A 20259-nucleotide genomic window follows, 5' to 3' on the forward strand; every position below is an offset into this window, starting at 1 on the left:
ATTTTAAGTGGACTAGATTATCTTCAGGTTGAAAAGAGCGTAAGCTTAAGAAATAAATGTCTACATCTTAACTAAAGGCAGGGGTCAAAACAACTTATGAATGGTTAGTTGGAAAATGCTTTAAGGCCCGACTATCAGAGCTGACTGAAAACATTTGAGTTAGGCAGAGTTGTAATGTTATGTGAACAGTGAGAAGTGTTACAAACACAGTAGCCATATATTTTAATTAAAACAGAGTTTATTAGCTTTTCTTTTAATATAAACATGAGGAAGAAAAACCACATAAGTTGTAGCATTCTTTTCAAAATAAAACTGCAATCAGTACTTGAATTTCCAAGCTCCAAACTCCATAAACAATATTTTTTGAGGTGGTAGATTGTAGTATTTTATATACCATAATTTATCATTTATGTCTCTGTCCCTTAAAAATGATGGAACCTGCAGCACTCAGTATAATGTGAAGCCTTGCTATAAAGAGAGAAAGTACTTCTGGCCCAGAAATGCTTTGTTTACAGGCAAAATTCCTAGGATTACATTTGAGAAGGTAGGAGGAGAAAGATTTCACATAGTTGAGAACACTTTTTTTTTTTTTTTTTTTTAATATTTCAAGTTTAGGTGACATCGTTACCAATCTCCAAAAAGACTGATTACTGGACCTCCCTGCCTTTTAAAGCCTGAGGTAAGGGTTCCTAAGGTTTATATGTTTCCTCTTACATAGAACTTGAAGTGAGACACCTACAGCCAGGTTAACACACAGGATAGAAAAGCTGTTTCGTATCACTTACTCTCCTGTCACTACTACTAGGGTCCAGTTCTTTTCAATTTATTACATGTGAATTAACACTGTTGTTCATAATTCCTTCACCAAATCTAGAAAAAAGAAACTTAGGTGATCAAGCAGGTAAGCAGCCCAGCCTTGCAAAGGACTATTTTAAAAAGAGGAGGGGAGGTATCCCCTCAAGTCTTAGTGCAATTTTAAGCTTTGATACTTGTAGAAGTATAAATGCCACAAACTTACGAAACATCATTTGAAAGTTTAATCGAATTTCTTCTAAACTCATTTAGTTTTGTAAATTTTAAACGTTAAGCGTTTATTGTTTTATTTTTTATTTTTTAAAATTTATGTATTTATTTATTTATGGCTGTGTTGGGTCTTCGTTTCTGTGCGAGGGCTTTCTCTAGTTGTGGCAAGCGGGGGCCACTCTTCATCGCGGTGCGCGGGCCTCTCATTATCGCGGCCTCTCTTGTTGCGGAGCACAGGCTCCAGACGCGCAGGCTCAGTAATTGTGGCTCACGGGCCTTCCCAAGCCAGGGCTCCAACCTGTGTCCCCAACAAGAGAGCCTGCGACAGTGAGAGGCCCGCGCACCGCGATGAAGAGTGGCCCCCGCTTGCCACAACTAGAGAAAGCCCTCACACAGAAACGACCCAACACGCCATTAAATAAATTAATTCATTTAAAAAAATAAAAAATAAAAAAATAAAAGCTTAATGTTTAAAATGTACAAAAGTAAATGAGTTTAGAAGAAATTCGATTAAAGTTTCAAGTGATGTTTTGCCAGTCTAGCATTTATACTTCTGCGACACTGTTCTGGAGTATCCAAGCACACTATATTAAAGCTTAAAATTGTTCTAAGACTTTTGGGACACCTTCTATTTCATCACCGGCTTGTTAATTACTGGACCACCATGTTGGCTGGAATTATGAAAATATCCTTTAACACAAGTACATAACAAAGAGGAAAATCATCACAAAATCAGAAGCACCATTATAGTTAACAAGAAATGCAGCACGGACCCAATAGAAGGAAATAACCTACTTTCTCTGTTTATGATCGCAAACATGCTAATATGCTAATAAGTACTGCCTGCAAAGAATTTGGATGACATGTGTTATTCAGCAGCTTTTTGGTTTAAATTGATTGCCAATAATGACTAGCAGCTTCAATGATATAGTAGGGAGGAAGAACCCTGCAAAACCTAACGATGCTACAACAGTCTGTTCCGAAGTTTGGCTTTATGAGTTGTTAGGAGTCCCATGGTTTTTTTTTGGTTTTTTTTTTTGTTTTTTTTTTCTTTTTTGTTTTTTTTTTTCTTTTTTTTTCTTTTTTGTTTTTTTTTTGTTTTTTTGTTTTTTTTTCTTTTTTTGTTTTTTTACTTTTTTTTTTTTTTGGAGTCCCATTTTTTGATGGTAATACTGCACTGATTCTAAAGGAATATGCAGCAGTATGGGACAGTGAGGTAAGAAAAACATAGAAGTTATATAGCTAGTGTCTTTAAAGTCTAAAAATTTAAACTATTAATTAAAAAACGTCACATAGCTCACAGCTATCAGATATCTGTGCGTGGATTGGGAGCAGATATCTGTGCGTGGATTGGGAGCTTTTAGCTTTGGAGTGGTTTTTGTAACTCTGTTTACAATAAAAAGGACAGAAGAGCGTGTTACATTGACGAGGTCCCGTTCTTTCCTATGAGCATAATCTTCGCTTGTCCATGAGTCTCTTGAATTCAATGTCTTTCTTTAAGGTGAAAATACTAACTTTGCTGGTTTCTGAGCAGGAGAGGTGATATTTCTCCAGTCTTTGTTTCGAGGGGTTTATGATGTTACAACCCCTCACTTCTCCCTTAAGAGAGGATGGCATTGGAGCGCCGAATACCAATGAAATGATCAGCGCTGAAAGACCTTCTCATAGCAGCTCTACACACGTCTTTGTATTTGTCGTCACACAATCTGGAAATGGCCTAGGAAAGTCAATCAGGTAGAACATAGGTATAATTAGGGGGGAAAAAATGTTCGGACCTTAAAAAAACAAAAAAAGCATCATTGATAAGCCACACATCTCCATTCGTTTAGATAAGTTCATAGTTACTGCTACTTTGGATAGCTGATATCTACACTAACTGACAGTTCCCTAAGGTAATAACCTTTAAGGGCTATGATTAGATTGCTGGGGCAAGGGGTAACTTGCCCTAATAACTTAGAGTTACTTAAAAATTGGGTTCCTAATGATAGGCTCCTAATAGCAATATCATCTGTTACCTACACACGTGATCCTTAAACGTAATGGACATACACTTGGGCAAAATCAGTGTTTACTCAGCTATTCAACTTCTCTTCAGTTTTCATTAGTTATTACATACTCTAAGAAAATTTTAATCAGGTAGGTATGTGCTGAAGGTAGGAGAGGTCTAATGACAAGCGCTGAAAGGTGCTATTTCACTTGCACATAAATTATGGTAGAAAAACATCTTATTCTAAAGTACCACCAAGGTACCACAGAAAGTATCAATTTTAAATGTGTTCATTTCAGTTGTGAATTTTGCTGTATACCCACCAAAAATCATAAGCCATAAGTATTACGTTGTTCCATGTACGTTACCATTTATATTAAAAACTCATGTACTTTCTACATCCAGTATCTGAATCCACATTATACCTTCCAAGTATAGGTCTCTCAGGTTAGCCACGGATGCTTTGTCTAATAAACTCATGGGACTGAACTGTGATACACACACACACACACACACACACACACATACACACACACACACACACACGAACTGCAAGCTGAGTAAAAAACAGTTAAGAGGGAATTCCCTGCTGGCGCAGTGGTTAAGAATCCGCCTGCCAATGCAGGGGACACGGATTTGGGCCCTGGTCCGGGAAGATCCCACATGCCGAGGAGCAACTAAGCCCGTGCGCCACAACTACTGACCCTGCGCTCTAGAGCCCGTGCTCTGCAACAAGGGCAGCCACTGCAATGAGAAGCCTGCGCACCGCAATGAAGAGCAGCCCCCGCCCGCCGCAGCTAGAGAAAGCCCGCGTGCAGCAGCGAAGACCCAATGCAGCCATAAATAAATAAATACATTTATTTATTTATTAAAAATATCAAGACAGTAGAAATAGTCCAAAACATCAATTATTAAAAAAAAAACAGACAGTTAAGAGTGGTAAGTAGATTCTGTAGGTACATCTGATTAGGGATACAATTTTAAGAAATTATTCATGTATGGTTATATGTAAGTGTAGAGGTTCAAATGGAAAACCATTAAGAACAGATTAAATATGATTGAAAGTATTCTGAATTATGGTTACAGAAGAGACAATTTTTTTTTTTATAATGTGGGATCCCTGTATAAACCATAAAAGACACAGGAAATATGATGCCAACGGGTCAATAAGCTCTTCAAACTGTTAACAGCTTTCCATTTTCCTAATCACTGCTTAATATAATTTAGCTACAGGTGTGGCTTCGGTGGCTGACAGAAAACCCCAGTTAGTGATTTCACAGCCTTACCTCTAAGTTCTGTGCTCTTTCTTTGCTAAGAGGAGTGAATAGAACATTCAGGTTGTTGTCATCTGCTAAGGAGCGAAGGTCAAAGTAGTATTTGGCATACACACTGAAAGGAACATTAATATTAAACTGAAGTAGCTCCACGAAGTGCCTTTCCATCTCATTCCTGGGGGAGGAGGAGAAGACAAAACCAACACAGGACAATTTTAGTCAACTGGGCTATCTTCAAAAATACCATTCTGAGCTACTAGGATGGCTCTAAATACTGTTTTGAAACCAATAATGGCTACCCAGCTGGATTAATACCCTAATGTGCAAACAAGGTACAGCTATTTGTGGTCCTTTCTGCGTCCCAGCACTTTGAGTCTGGGACAAGGGGGAAGAGGTCATGGCCCTCTTATGCACTCATGCTGCTGACTCAGGGGCTCATTCTTCAGAGTTCCATTAGTGCAGCTGTACGATTCATGCTCCACACTCACTCACGAGGCCCCGCTCTAGTGATCAGTTGAAAGGAATGATGTATGCTGTTTATTAGCTCTGAAGAACTTGCAGACATTTTCACCGGGCTGGTGACAGGAAGGGGCTTACTGAAGTAGAGACGAGCCAACAAAAGGAGTGGGCACATCACCACGGCAACAAATGGATCCATCGAGAGCCACTGCTATTATCTCTGAGGGGGGAAAACTCTTGAGGCAACAAGGATTCATCTCAAGTAAATAAATAAATAAGCTACATTCGATGGGAAAGGGAATCCCCCCACCCCCACCCCCACCCCGTGCATGGGGCTGTGTCAAAGGGCATAATGCAAGTTTCTGTTCACCTTAAAACCTTACTAGGGTGAGTTGTCGTCACCATGACAGGACAGGATGCACTTTTTAAGCTTAGGAAGGCAGTAAGATTATGTCTCAGCTAGACTAAACCCACTTTACGATACGACCTCTGATAGAGCAGTTGTTGCCCCCGGTGTTAGGAGAGCAGCCCAGAATGTTCAGACCTACCGCCCCTTGCCAGGACAGACTGCACACGCCCACAGAGGGCGAATTCAATGAAGTGGGAAAGTAGAGTGCTGGGAGCAGGCTTCTGCTATATGACCATATCCAGCCATTTGCTTGCCAAATGTTTAAGTAAATAAATATAAAGTTAGAGTAAATCTTACCACTTTTCACAGCAATCACTTTAGAGAGTTGATTAGATAAAAATGATAAATACCCAAACAAACATGCAAGTGGCTTATTTTACCATACATTTGGTTTCTTGGTTTTCAAGTGTTAATATTTTATCCATTGGATAAATCAACAAATGCTCCATGTTCTCCTGTATGGAGAGCAGAGTATGAGCAGAAATGAGGTTTCTCATTTGTTGAACTTTAAACCTAACTGAACCTACTTCCAAAATTAATTTCCTGTTCATACGGCCAGAAGTCTATAGAAATGTAAATCAGATAATGTTTTGATAATCAGCTAATCAGGACTTAATTTACTACAGGAATAAATGCACTTCACTATCCCTTTTATATTTTCTCCACTAATACATTTTAATTGTGTGGAAATACAGTACTTCATAGGATTAACATGTCTATTAATAGAGCTTTAATCACTGAAGAAAAGCATTATGCCTACAGAATATGCATCTTCTGTGTTTTTTGCTGTTTGTAAATGGCTAGGTGGCTGAAGAGCCTACCACTTACAGGCGCAGCAAACTGTCTGAACAGCAGCTGCTCAGTTTAACTTACTCTTTTGAAGGGAAATATATATTTAACAAGACACAGAGATGTTAGAAAGTTTTAAGGAAAAGCTGATAGACAGCAATTTTTCAATTCAGACTCAAAATGAGACCATTACAAATAGTAGTCAACAGCAGAGGGATGAAACAAATGTGTATTAAACACTTTGTTGTAATGCTTTCCAACTCCCAAAGATCATAAACAAAAGCAGCCTATTATAAACATAACTCCTGGTGATTCTCCGTTCTACACAGAAAAGCGTTGTTTAGAATTAGTTTCTTCATAGCTGGACAGTGCCGCCAATGCTCCGGGGCTCAATGTCTATGAACACCCACACGTTTCCCTGCATGTTCTCGGATGTTGTACCTGGAACCAGAGCCCCAGTCAGCTCAGCTGCAGATTCTGAGAAAATTTCAGCTGCCATCATGGCAGGGATGGTGTTCACGATTACAAATTTTCCTTCCTTCAAGGGACCAGTTCAAAGACTGATGATAGTGTTGGTCAACGTCACTTTAGTTTCTGCAACTTCCAAAAGTACTTCTATTCATTTCAAATTCATTATCTGCTGTTCCACTGTTTGCTAAGATTGCTACCAGCAATATCACCACGACCACCTGGTTTACATGATCACCAAAGTGGGCATTTTCACCAAAAGCCACTTTGACAGCTACTGACAGTCACTGGTCCCTTCTCTTAGTCACAGCTTTCCTCGCTTCAGCTGTAAATATGCACTTTGGTAATTGTGAATTATCTAGGGTAAGGGGCAAAGGTAACAAAAACAAACTCTTGCCCCTGCCTGCCATCTTGATCGGCCGCTGCTGTCCAATATAATCAAGAGGTGTCCTTTCACATTTTCCTGAATGCCACCCACAAAGACAGGTTCACTGTCAAGCGGGCACTTCGAGAGTCTGCTGGAATTACCTCTCTGGCTCATCCTGCTTCCCACCCTTGGGGCCCTTCACCAGAGCCAGATTGGAAGCCTGGCGTTTCATGCCAATGTGAGCGTGCCATCTGTGAGGAGAACCTGCCTAGTTAACTCAAGGCCCCACAAAGTGCCGCTGTGTTTGCTGAGTGCCCTGGGTGAGGCCCCAGGGACGCTTCCCGGACGACCTGAGAGGTAGGTGTTTCCTAGCTCAGCAGACTTTAGGGGAGGAGACAGGAACACAGGGATCTGAAACCTTTATATGTGGCTACCTGTACATCATAGTTTCTGTAACAACAGAACCTCAGATAAAAAGGAGAAAAAGACCAGCAAAAGCAAATACACAATGTGTGACTCAGGTTGAAATTATAACCTGTCAGTAGTCTAGAGGCCCTAAGACCTTAACAGTGGCCACTTGCTTCAAAGACCAGGCATGTGCCCCTTAAAAATGGACTGGACCTGGTAGACAGCTTTAAGAAAGCTGTCAAGTTACTTACTGTACCATGTTGCTCTGGTAGTGAGCTTGTAAAATGTTTGGCAAAAACCACCAGAAAAATAATTTCAATTTCTCAAGCAGAATATTACAACAATAACACATCAAGACCTACCAATGAATGAGGGGAAATACAAATTGTTATACTACAGCTAGATAGAAAGAAGGCTGTAATTTTATGTCTATTTCAGCTCTCTGCACAAGGTAACCTTTCTTAAAATGTAACATTTCTTAAAAATGTAAACTTTATGAGAGCAAATGAGGTATTGGAAAATGGTTAGAAAGTTCACGGTAACCTTACAAACTCACATGTCCTCAACTGTAACGTCCTTGAGGATCTGGCAGTCGTCCACATTCCATACAGCCCGATCGTCCCAAAACTCGGAGGCAAGAAGAATGGCTCCCAAAACAATTCTTTTCCAGTTAGTGGGGCAAATGTCGATCTCAGCATAAGTTAAAAGCCTTTCTAAGTAAACCTGCAAAAGTAGAGCACTGATCTTTGATTTTCGTTCAGTTTAAGTGCTGTGATAAGAATTGTTAGGAATGACAGATTTCATCTCTTTTTGACACCCCTTTTATTCCTAGGTTCTACAAAGACTTTGCTCAGCCAAGCCAAGGCCAGAGGCCAGGTCACAGTTGTAAGTCAGATATTTCTGTGAGTCTGATATTTCTACTCTGCCCGTGTGAATTTCCAACCCAATTTTGGTCACAGGAATGAAAGGACATCTCAGCAAAGGGCATTCTAAAGACACGCATTGTATTATTACCTTCCCACTTGTCAAGGGCAGCACATACAGCCCAGTGTCGACTTCAACTGTTCAGTAAATGCTTGAGTGCCTATCACGTGCAATGTTAACTACAAGACTGGTGGTGGTTGCATGGCGATTTTACATAACGCTTGAGGGTGTAAAATTCTGGTAAGACTGAGCACATCTTTACCTTCTCTTCAGAGTCACCAGTCCTTTTGTGGCATGAACTTGAAGATAAAAACTGGTGGTCAAGAGAGCCTCCCAGTGGCTGCTGCGTGGCACAGCAGGACAGGCAGTACAAAGGGGCTTTACAACTGTCAAGTATTCCCATATTTTAGTGCCTTTTGAAGGAACACACATGCATACAAAGGGTAGTCCTTTTCACAGCCCCAATTTTTCACATCTCCATTATCATTTCATTATTCATTTCTGTCTTACATAATCTGCAGCTTAGTCAATTCTTTTGGTTTTAAGGTGGGAAGACCTGCCTGTGTCTGTATCCCTGGGGCTCCTCTAAACCTGCCGGTTTGTGAGATGATTTCATGGTTTCTTTTACATGTATCAAATGTCTACCCTACAAAGAACTGGATGGAGTTAACAGCTGAGCAAAGATTAGAGAGGTAAGCTGTGATTTGTTGTTACCTCTGTAGAAGAGTGTATATGCCATTTGACAAAAAGAAAAATGTCCAGTTTGAAAGAGTCTGTTTACTCTCTGAAGGGTTATCAGATTGACAGCTCAGATTCGCCCATGCCCTCCAAACTCTACTGTGTTTTCAAACACGGGTATTGAGATTATATGTTCTTAGTGAAATTCGGCTCCCATTCCCCAAAGAACTCAGCACTCTCTAGTACCCTAAGAACGACTCTCCCCGCAAGGTTCAACTCTACTTTATGGGACTCATCAGAGGCACTGAAACGACACTGGCAATCTCTCAACTTCCTCTCACCTTTGTACTGGCAAACTTGGTACACGTGCCGATATTCATTTATCCCACTTGCCCTCCTGTCTCGGAGGAAGCGAGATTTCTTTCTTTTCACTGAAGCTAACTCTCCTATGAATGAAGTTGATCCCACCTCACTTCTGCAGAGCACTGTGCCCACAGTTAGTCTCCTTTTGAACAATTTCTCCCTCTCTGTCAGAGGCTTCCTCCAGTGTGAATGCTTCCATGTCCCCAGCCTGTCCCCTACTGCCCCTAGACGGCGTCCTCAGGGCTGAGGCCAGCTCCTCATCTCCCATCCTCTCCTTAACCCACTTCAGTCAGCCTCCTGCTGCTACCACTCTACAGAGACTACTCTTGCCGTGGTCACCGGTGCCTTCGCACAAACAACCCAGAGCTCTTCGTCCCAGAGCTCCACTCCCCAGGCCTTCCCTCATAAATGAAAGAGCACTGCCACACGCCCAGTCGCTGAGACCAAAAACCTGCACTTGAGTGTATCCTGCTCCAATCTGTTAGAACTTCTTGTTATCTCTACCTTCACTGGTACCCTGACCGCTTTTCTGTCTGTCACTTCTGACTTGTATCGCTGCCACTGCCTAACTTCTCTGCCTCCCAACAGACTACAGTCTGTTCTCCCCAAAGCAGCCAGGAGAGCCTCTTCAATTAAGAGTACTTTATGCGCCTGCTCCAGATCTGCCAGAGGTTTCCCATCAAACAAATACCTTCTTCCCGTGGCCTGCAAGTTACGAGGCCCTGTGCGGTACGGCCTTGTCCTTCCGTGACCTCATCACCTATGCTCTTTCCCTCATTCCCCGCTCGGATCACAATGGCCACCTTGCTTTTCCTTGAACACACAGAACAAGTTCCTGTCTCAGAGCCTTGCACTTGTCCCCTCTGCCCGTAATGCCAGCGTACCTGATCTTCCTCAGTTCAGCCAGGTCCTGGGTTCAAACATTACCTCTTTAAAGAGGCTCTTCCTGAGCTTTCTAGTAAGCCCCTCTAATCACTTTATCCCTTTACCTTGCTTTCTCTTCATGGTTTTTACCACCACTTGAAATAGTCATCTTTTAAAAAACACTCATTAAAAAAAAACACTTATACTTTGCTATACACCTGAAACTAACACAACACTGTAAATCAACTGTACTCTGATAAAAAAAAAAAAAAAAAAAATTTACGTCTTCCACACTTGCTCCATAAAGGCAAGAACTTTATTTATCCAACTTGTTCTCTCCTCCACCCCCCACATGTAGAAAAGTGACACAGAGTAGGTATTCAGTGACATGGTATTTATGACATGAGCAACTTCTTGGTAGCATTTAGCGTTTGGACCATACTCTCCTTCTTGAACCTCTCCTGGTGTCTCTTAGGGTTCTCTGCTGGGTTTCCTACCACTGTAGCCACTCCTCTGGGGATCTGTCCCTTAAGTGCTGACAGTCCCTAGTAGGATCTATCTTCTACCCACTTTTTATTTTACATACTTTCTCTGCATTTGAACAGCTACACTTAATTCCCTCCCTCTAGCTCAGATTCATGCTCCAATCCCATATATTCAAATGATTACTAGACACTGCCATTCTGCTGTCTCGCAGGTACATCAAGCTTAACTTGTCTACAAAGAAATGCCCCTCTTCCAACCCAAATACTCTCCTTCCTGCATTTCCTAGCTCTCCATATGCAAGCACCATTCCTGCCTCTCTCAAGCATGTGCTAAGCACTCCAAGTGGCCCGTAGCGCCAAGAAAAGGCCTGTGTCTGATCCAGTACCCACTGAGGGGTCTCTTTTCAAAAGGACAAGCCTGCTGTCCTAAATTCTGCCTTGATAGGAGCAGGCAGTGAGTGGCCTAAGTATTCCTTCCCTGCAGACCACGCAGCTGACTTTCCCCCCTACAGGTTTGCTATAGGGAGGAGTAAAACAATCCCAACTACCTCTCACTTGAATATGATTTATTATTCAAATGATAAAATCTTACCATAGGAATTAGGAATGGATGACAAAAAGGTCCTTACACAGCTGTAGCTTAGCAGGCTAACTAGAGTAAAGCCTTCTGAAGTCCTACTGGCACCCTAGTCCTGGGCAACTTCACATGCAGGCAATAAGAGGACAGCAGGGATGGTTAACACCATTATCCATTATCCAAGGAACAGAGAACTGAGGGCAGTAGTTCTCAGTCAGGACACACATCAGAACTGCCTAGGCAGTGCAGTCTGGGACTCAGCTTCAAACTGCCCGGAACCTGTTTCTGCCTGTGGACCAGAGCGCTCAGTGATTGCCCCGCCCCACCACCACCACACGCGTCGTCTGTGTGTGCGTGTGTGCACTGTGCGTGCGTGTGTCCCCTCAGGTGTGGAAGGAGAAACCAGAAATCTCTCCTGCTGCCTTTAATAGCAATTGTTTTGTGATGAGAAAAGCAATGGCAACGTTTTAAATCATAATGATGATTAAAGCTCAAATGTGTATACTTTACTTTCTTTTGATAGGTTTCTCTTAATAAAGTTCTAATGATCGTTTCAGGAACCTACTTTCATTTGGGAAAAACAGGACCATACCATGTGTACAAGACAGAAATTTCTACAGATGCTTTATGAAAGAAAAAATATCTTACCAAAGTTACTACTGCACCTTCAGCAGTTAGCTGTACGGCACTAGAAAGAGTATGAACAAATCCGTAAATGAATTTGTGTTCAGGATCATGCTCGAAGTATTCCTCTGGAATCTTTTCTCGCTGAAGGGAGAAAAAATGCAATTTAAGTATCCACGGAAGAAAAATACTTAAAAGTACCCTTAAGATAGCAGTCTTCACACTTGGGCCCACGTGCCCCTTAAAATAATTCTGATTGGGTGACATGTCTTGTAGTCTTTTAAATATAAACAATGGGATCCTAAAATACCACAGTGATCCAGTACTCACCACCATTCATTAAAGAAAAATACAGGCACAACCGCAGAAAATTTATGTATTTCCACGTTCCTCCCCACAGAATTCTAACCAAATGTAAACTATTGGGTTGGCCAAAAAGTTCATTTGGTTTTAAGTAAAAATAAAAGACACAGTTTTCATTTTCACCAAGCATTTTATTGAACAATATATTCACTAACCAAACAAACTTTTTGGCCAACCCAATATTTTTAGGCTCAAAAGTCTTGCTGATCACCATATGTCATACTTTTCTGTAGTCAACTTTGAAAACACATTTCCAGTGTCCTGTAACCATAAGGCTCTAAGAATGTGCTGTCCTGTACAGCAGTCGCCAGCCACGTGTGGCCACAGAGCACCCGGAGAAGTGAATTTTAAAACTTTGTCATTTTAATTCGTTTAAAATGTAAACAGTTTTCTAATTTTCTTCTTAGAGGCCTTATCATATTAGGTTTATTTACAAATATTTATATTGTTTGATGCTATGGAACATCATCCTTTAAAAAGATACATTTTCTGTTACTTGGGTATGTTTACTTACCTGCTCACTATTCACACAAAGTGCAACTCGGTTCATATCCATCAACCCCTTATACAACACGCCTTCGGGAAAATGACTAGACACAACATGGCGTGGGGAAGAAGACTTAAAGGAAGATGAATTTGACTTCGAGTTGGAGGAAGTAATTTTCTTCTAGTAATTAATTTCAAAGCAAATCAGCATGAAATAAACACAACTGTATAAGAGAAAAATACCACTTCAATAAAACTGACACTTACTGTGAGTGGATGTAATCTCTCATCAAAAATATCCAAGGATCTATCTGCATCTCTATAAAATAAGAATGTGCATTTAAAAAATTAATTCAGGAGTTACTATCATAGTAACATATCTGCTAGGAGTAGAGAGAGGGGTAGAGGAAGCTTAACCTTCAACGAAGCAAACAGTTTTATAAATTCTTCTCCTGGATTCCACCCTTAGAAAGGTTTCCTGACCTATTTTTACTCAGCACATCACGTTCTGTGAAATCTTTTCTACAACAACCAGCGAGAGTTGCCTCTATAAGCACTGACCCTCCCTAACAGGCAATGCTAGTAAACCAATATATTTTCACTCCTCTAACCTCACACTGGAATATGCAAGAACATTTTATAAAGCAGTGGTGGTGGGCAATAAATTCTTCTAACTTCAATCAATGTGAATATGAGATTCATGGTTTTTTCCCGTTTTTTTCTCTTTAGTTCTTTATATCCTTCTTGTGTATTTCTTCTTGTCTCTTTTAAATAGTTTGAGTTAAAAATGTAATTGTCTTTTTATTTTAAAAGAAACCAGGCTTTTTAATTTAAAATTTCACCACACTAATACACTGCGCTCATTTGAACAGCGGTTCTCTAAATGTGGTCTGCAGGCCTCTGGGATTCTCCCCTATCCCCTCCTTCAGGAGGCCCAAGAGGTCAAAACTGCTTTTATAAGAATACTAAGACACTACCTGCCCTTCACATTGTGTGACATTTGCTATGGATGTATAAAAGCAAAAGTGGGTAAAACTGCTGGTTTCTGAGCATGAATCAAGGCAGTGGTACCAAACTGAATTAGAAGTCATTCAATTATTCACTGCCACTTGCAGTTAAAAAATCTGCTTGAAGAACATCCTTGATAAAAGAGTAAAAATTAATAGTGTTCTTAAACCTTGGTCCTTCTTTTTAATATTCTGAATAAGTGGAAAGTATGCATTAAGCACTTTTACATACTGAAATATGGCTGTGTTAAGGAAAAGCACTTGTGACTTGGCGGTAAGTCATTTTTTTCATAGAACACCATCTTTATTTGAAACACTTTTTTCATCGAACACCATCGTTATTTGAATGTACAACTGACACAGTCATTCTTTCAAAAATGAACAAAGTGAGCCTGTCACTTCAAGGAAAATAACTCTAAAGTTATTTGTTGCCAATGATAAAATTCAAGCCATCAAGCTAAAAATATCAGGAGTTTTGGAAAACTTCTACCTTTTATTGTGAACTTGACAACTTCTCAACACTTAAAAGACTTTTCTGGTAAGACTGGTGGTGATACTAACAAAAGTGAGTTTTTGACACTGTCTAAAGAAATGTGAACCAATACTTTCCAAATGACCAATGTATAATATTATAAAGTCAGGTACAGGTAAAAAGATCTACTCAGTATGCATGACAGATCAATGGGTATTAATTTAACATAGTATTTATTACAAGTTCATTGATATGATTTAGAATTCCATTTTAACTAATTTAAGAAACTAGCACATGCAGACTTTTGGTACAGTATCAAAGAATATACCAAATTATCTGAAGACTTTAAAAATACATCTTTTTCCAACTATATATCTGCAAGCGGCTGGATCTTCTTCATATTGTTTCTTCAAAACAAATGACTGAAGACAGAATAGATATGAGAATCAGCTGTCTTCTATTGAGGAGATACTTTTCTCTCAATATTTTTTGTTGTGGAAAATAGTTATTTTTCATTAAAAAAAAAATGACTTATGTTGAACACTGGGGTTCCCAATCAGGGGTGATTTCGTCCCCCAGGGGACTTCTGGCCATGGCTGGAGACAGTTTTGGTTGTCGTAATGTGGAGGGAAGAAGGTGCTACTGGCATCTAGTGAGTAGAGGCCAAGGGTGCTGCTATATATCCTATAACACACAGGACGACACCCCACAACAAAGCATTATCTAGCTCAAAATTTCAGTAGTGCTAAGGCAAACCCTGTTTTAACATACAATGAATTTAATTTTTTAAATTCTCAATTTCAATTTCTAATACAGTAAATTATCAATATAACCCATATAAACAAATACTCTTTGGGATGCTCAGTAACCTAAGAATTAAGGGTCTTAAGAGAAAAATAAATGATTCACTTCTATATTGTAATAAAAGCACTCTAATAATAAAAGCTTATGCCAGTAACATCTATAGTTATTACCTAACACTAAACTTGATACCTTGTAAATTAATTAGCTGGAATAACAAGATAGGTTTTAAAAGAGCTCACCTGTTCTTGATGTGGTAATATATTGCTAAGGTCATACTGTGGAGGAAAAAAAATACATTGTAATAACTGATTTTTATCATATCAGGCCTGAAGACATTTTTAAAAAGGGGTTAGCAAGGAGGGAAGACCTTCCAGAGGCCCAGTGGCCCCGAAATCCTCGAATTCAGAACAGTACCACATGGGTGCTTTCCCCCTTGTTTTAGGTTCTTCAGCTTTTAGCAAAATTAGGAGACCCAAAATGCTAGATATGCTGTTAGAAGGCATGTTTTGGTTGATTATTATAATATATAAATTATTACATACGTCCCCTGTCATTTGTCCTTCTACCCACAAAACCTTCTGTCCTGTACAAGTTATATCTATCTATACACATGCTTAAATTTAAGCCATATAGTAGTTTGTGTGTGGGGCTGTGTGTGTGTGTGTGTGGTTGTTTTGTTAGCCCCTGCATTTCAGTTGATTTAGTTCGCTATCCACCTACCCATCCGTTTTCCATTATTTCCCTAAAAGTAAATAATAAAAGTGCTCTATACCAAAATGATTTCAAATCACTTTTACATAATTATTAGAAAATTTAATAGCAAAATTTTATAGCCACAAAACTGATGATAGGTCTAGCTATCCTGAAATAAGCAGTGCTAATAAGACAGCATAATACTACACAGTATCCTATTAATGACAGGTATTTCCAAATTATTTTAAATAAAGTATTAACGAACAGATAGATACAAGTCCTTAGGTAGTCTTTTTTAAGTTACTATATTCCTAAGTTATTCACAGATGTTGTATATTAGGCAACAAAGGGGTTCTCTGGTTAAGTTATATGCTCCCCTTTGTTCTCAGTGTCTAAAATGAAACTCAAAATAATTGAGGGAAGGCAAATCTGAATTTTAGAATAGGTCTATAGAATCTTAGCACTTGTATAAAGGCCTGTAACACCGTTAGCATCAAAGATGGATACTTCTATAGTGCTTCCAAGTTTCATCTTCAAATTGATTTTAAAATCACAGCATTAGAAGTTTTATGATGGAAAGGACCACTGAACCGTAGATGACATTTAATTAAACAACCCATTTTACAGATAAGGGAACCAAGGCTTAAAACTGACTTACCTAAGGTCCCACTAATTATCAGAAGCAGTTCTCTTTCTCCTGCCCTCTAACCAAATAGTGGCTCCCAAGCTCAGCTGCACACTGGGATCATCTGAGAAGCTTTAAAGACTGCCTGGCTTCTGCTTCAAGATGTTCTGATTTAACCGGCACTGGGTATGACTTGGGCATCAGGACTGTTTTTAAACATCCCCAGATGACTGCAGCGTGCAGCAAAGTTTAGGGATGAATGAGTTAGGGTTAAGATCGGAGAATCACTCGGGATGCTTTTGTCCATATAATCATGCTTCACATCATTCCCCATCTTGTCAACAGGTGTGTGTGCGTGGGTGAGAGAGAGACAGACAGACAGACAGACACACAGACACTGTGTCTTGGAGGCGGGGGCAGGCGGGTGGACTTTGTGCATCCAGAAACATATATCTTGAAAAGTTGCATAAGTGATTCTAATAAGGCTCACCTACCCCACTGAGAACAACTACCCCACTGAAAACTAACCCCATGATAAACATTTTCAAAATCATTCCTAAAAGCCAATTGTCCCTATTAATTTTCTCAGTAAACCTTTATTTCACCAATAATGAATGTGATGAATGATCATTTCTAAAACTTCATGAGAGCAAATTAAAATTTACTGTACTTCCAAAAATTAGACTAGGTCGGGAAAAAAAAAGGATGAAACCTTGTCTGAGCAAGGTTCATCTTTTTTTTTTTTTTTTTTAAATTTTATTTAATTTTACTTAATTTGGGCTGCATGGGGTCTTTGTTACTGCGCGCGGGCTTTCTCTAGTTGCCAAGAGCGGGGGCTGCTCTTTGTCGTGGTGCGCGGCCTTCTCACTGTGGTGGCTTCTCTTGTTGCACGGCACGGGCTCTAGGTGCGTGGGCTTCAGTAGTTGTGGCACACGGGCTCAGTAGTTGTGGCTCGCGGGCTCTACGGCACAGGCTCAGTAGTTGTGGCGCACGGGTTTAATTGCTCTGCGGCATGTGGGATCTTCCCGGACCAGGGCTCGAACCTGTGTCCCCTGCGTTGGCAGGCAGATTCTTAAACCACTACACCACCAGGGAAGTCCCTGAGCAAGGTTAACCTTCAAAGTACTTTTGAATTATATACTGGACATCAGACTCTTTTGAATTCAAAAGAAGCTGCGACTCTAGCCAAAGTAGAGTGGTTTTTGTACCCACAGATTCAGTGTCTTGGCTGAAGAAAAACATTGAGTGATTATGTGATAAGTGCCCAAACTCAGGACTTTAGAGATGGGGCTCAGTTTTTGCTGAAACATGACTTGACTGCAACTATTATTGTAAGCAAGAGAGGAAAGTTACATTATTATGACTGTGAACTTGCTGTCTTTAATTAAAGTAGAAGTTACTGATAATTTAAATAGCTAAAAAAAAAGCTGGCACATTAAAAACCAATTAAAAATACAATTAGCTTATAAAATTAAGACAACAAATAAAATTAAGGATAAGGACATTAATATTTTCAAATAGCATTTCCCAAACTGTGTTCTGGAAAATCAACATTCATATCGTAAGGAGATGTTAATGTTTCGTGGACAACCGCGAGGGAGGAGGCAAGAAGCTCTGCATCCCGTTTGGTTTTTTTCTCTTAAATAAGCTTGAAAGGTTCATCATTAGGGTGTTTTGAAAGTGCATCTCCAATTGTGGACTATGAGGTGCTCCCAGAAATTAAAGAATAGTTTCCATCATCATGACACTGTTCGTGTCTCCTTAAGTATAAGCCTGACCACAGCCATGTTTCCGAAACCTCACCTCTTTTATTGTTCTCTGCTGTGATTGATACAGTGTGTTGGAGATATATTTATATATATAAACAAAACTTAAATGTGTCTATTAAGTTAAAACCTCAGTTGAACAAATTTCATCTACAAAGAAATTAAGCTTGAGTGTGTATTTCTTAAGACTGGTTTGATATATTCTCCCCCTCTTTGGGGGACAGGAAGGAGAAGTAAAATTTCATACAGAAAGAGTGCAGGAAAAAAAAAAAAGCACAGTGGGATAAATCTGACAAACTCCAATTAAATTTAAATGCAGCTTCGCTTTGGTGCCAGTAGGGGACAAGCTGTTCCTTCTTCTAAGAGCAGCTTCCAAAGTAGTGCACGTTGTTTGAGGACTACAACTCATACAGAAATAATTGTCTCTAGAAACAGCCAATCAAAAGCACCTCTCTTTCTCATTGTGTTCAACAATGGCTTAGCAACAGAAACGCGTCAAATAAAGATTTATACTTTTTCTGGGATTTCTTATTTGCTAACTGGCTTTCCCTTCTATCATGCGCTCTAAGATTAAAATGGAAACTGAAAATTCATATTTAGGTCCTTGAAATCAATCTATAGTTGACACCAGTTTTTTAACCTGATCACTGAAAAGGACAATTCAAATGAATGAAATTATGTATGGCTAGGATGCTTTTAGCGATAAGGGGGTCTGTCACTCAGCCCTTGGCAACCTACTTGTACTCACCATTTTACTGTGGTTCTAAGATTAGGCTGGCTGACCGTGCTGTCATCTAGAAATATTGTTGAGCATGAGCTATACTTTTTAGTAAGCTGCCCTGGAGATACCTGAAGGGGAAGGGAAATAGAAGAAAATGTCACAGTAAGTTAAACCTATCAAGTGTGTTTTTTTCCTTGGTTAAAATGTCAAACGATAAAGCATTAAGATTTTTCTTACACTCCATGAACTGCCTGAGTGTGATATCATGTGCGGCTCTATGGGAAACCTCTATACTCTGACTTCCACAGACGAGCTTTGAGAAATGGGTTCTAAAATGCTGCCTTGATATAGTACCTATAATCAAACCTGGCAAGCACCTATTATAAATTACCTTTATAATAATGTAAAAAGTTTAGAATAAGATTTCAGGGTTTTTTCCTTAAGCAATGAAATGCAGCTGAGATTTCCTATTTCTATTCATTTACTACAATAAAACGTAATGCTTTATATAATACCGATGTAGGAGCATTTCACTGCAGTAAATGAACACCAATAATAAATGTTCAGGAGACAGTGTGACGAAACAAACGTTTTCCAATCAGAGGCTGGGCATGCCAGGGCTGCTCTATCACTAAAAAGCTGGGGGCCATAAGTCTCTCTGGGCCTCAATTTCCTTATCTGGAGGACAAAAAGGTACTGCTTAAAGATTCTCTCGCATCCAAAAAAAACGGATAAAACAACTCTGAGAATTTAACTTCTCACTTCATGTTTAAGTAAGACTGCCATGACATTACTCAAGTGAGAACCTCAGAGAATACTTGCCATTCATTTCAAAATTGTACTAATTCTGTTCTACGTGTTATTTGACACTCCTGCCTCACCCATGCTGCTCTCTGCCTGCAATGCCTTTTTCTTCCTCCTGTCCCAGCAAGCTTGACCCCATCTGCCTCTAGGATCCCTTTGCCAGCAGGCACACCACAAAACTTCTCACTTTCTGCACACTCACACATCTAATTTACCAACTGTTCCATGGTCTCAGCTGCTTGCATAGTACCACCCTCTTAAGTAAACAAGCTTCTCCAGGTTAGGAAGATTCTTCTCCTACCTCCAGCTACTGAGCACAGAATCTGGGACAAATTAGGATTCGACAAGTGTTTGAGAAATTATTTAAGATCAGTTACAACTGGAGGTAAATCTTACTAAAGGTACAAATTCGTGAGAATTTATCTACAGTGGTGTTGGATAGGTGACAAAGAACTTTTTGAGACCCTCTAGAGAATGAACTATCTTTAAAACACTTTAGAAGTATCCATTTATTTGTGAAGAGCCCATGAACACGGCAATAGTCAAATACTAAAATGGCCTAAACTATGTTAGGACAACTCTCTTCCTTAAAGTAAGGCCAATAACCAAATCCCAATCACTGAAAGCCACTGGAAGGAAGAGTAGCATTCTTTAATACCACAGAATACGAACAATTTTAAAGCTGGGCTTTGTTTTTGGTTTTTGTTTGTTTACTAATTCAGATGAGCCTTCCTTCCTCCTATTCATATAAAATAGTTTTCACCATGCTGTCACACTCTCCCATCAATGTCCTCCACAAATACATGAAAGGTGAGGCAC

The 20259-nt window shown here is 39.7% G+C and overlaps 1 protein-coding gene and 1 long non-coding RNA gene across 2 annotated transcripts; both read right to left on the reverse strand.

Moving 5' to 3' along the window:
- Positions 1-1817: 1817 nt before the first annotated feature.
- On the reverse strand, positions 1818-8518 carry LOC309653584 (cyclin-Y-like protein 1). Its single transcript, XM_082478484.1, has 4 exons — positions 8371-8518; positions 7741-7907; positions 4297-4459; positions 1818-2740 (listed from the first exon to the last, which is right to left on the reverse strand). Exons 1-4 carry the CDS (start codon positions 8509-8511, stop codon positions 2624-2626), a joined length of 588 nt encoding a protein of 195 aa, XP_082334610.1. The 5' UTR covers positions 8512-8518; the 3' UTR covers positions 1818-2623.
- A 3268-nt stretch (positions 8519-11786) lies between these two features.
- Positions 11787-15362, reverse strand: LOC309653586. Its single transcript, XR_014259257.1, has 3 exons — positions 15071-15362; positions 12816-12867; positions 11787-11843 (listed from the first exon to the last, which is right to left on the reverse strand). It is a non-coding gene; the product is annotated as an uncharacterized lncRNA (long non-coding RNA).
- Between the last annotated feature and the right edge of the window lie 4897 nt (positions 15363-20259).

The sequence above is a fragment of the Balaenoptera physalus genome, assembly GCF_965194825.1.
Source record: "Balaenoptera physalus genome assembly, contig: HAP1_SCAFFOLD_624, whole genome shotgun sequence".
NCBI classification, from domain to species: domain Eukaryota; kingdom Metazoa; phylum Chordata; class Mammalia; order Artiodactyla; family Balaenopteridae; genus Balaenoptera; species Balaenoptera physalus.

Bases quoted from the DNA above. Each gene is read 5' to 3' on its own strand.
- LOC309653584 (XM_082478484.1), bottom strand. From the start codon at position 8,511: ATGGGAATACTTGACAGTTGTAAAGCCCCTTTGTACTGCCTGTCCTGC. The intron at 4,460-7,740 runs GTGAGTTTGTAA...CTCCTCCCCCAG, and splicing joins GACGTTACAGTTGAGGACAT to GAATGAGATGGAAAGGCACT. The intron at 2,741-4,296 runs GTAAGGCTGTGA...TGACTTTCCTAG, and splicing joins AAAGAGCACAGAACTTAGAG to GCCATTTCCAGATTGTGTGA.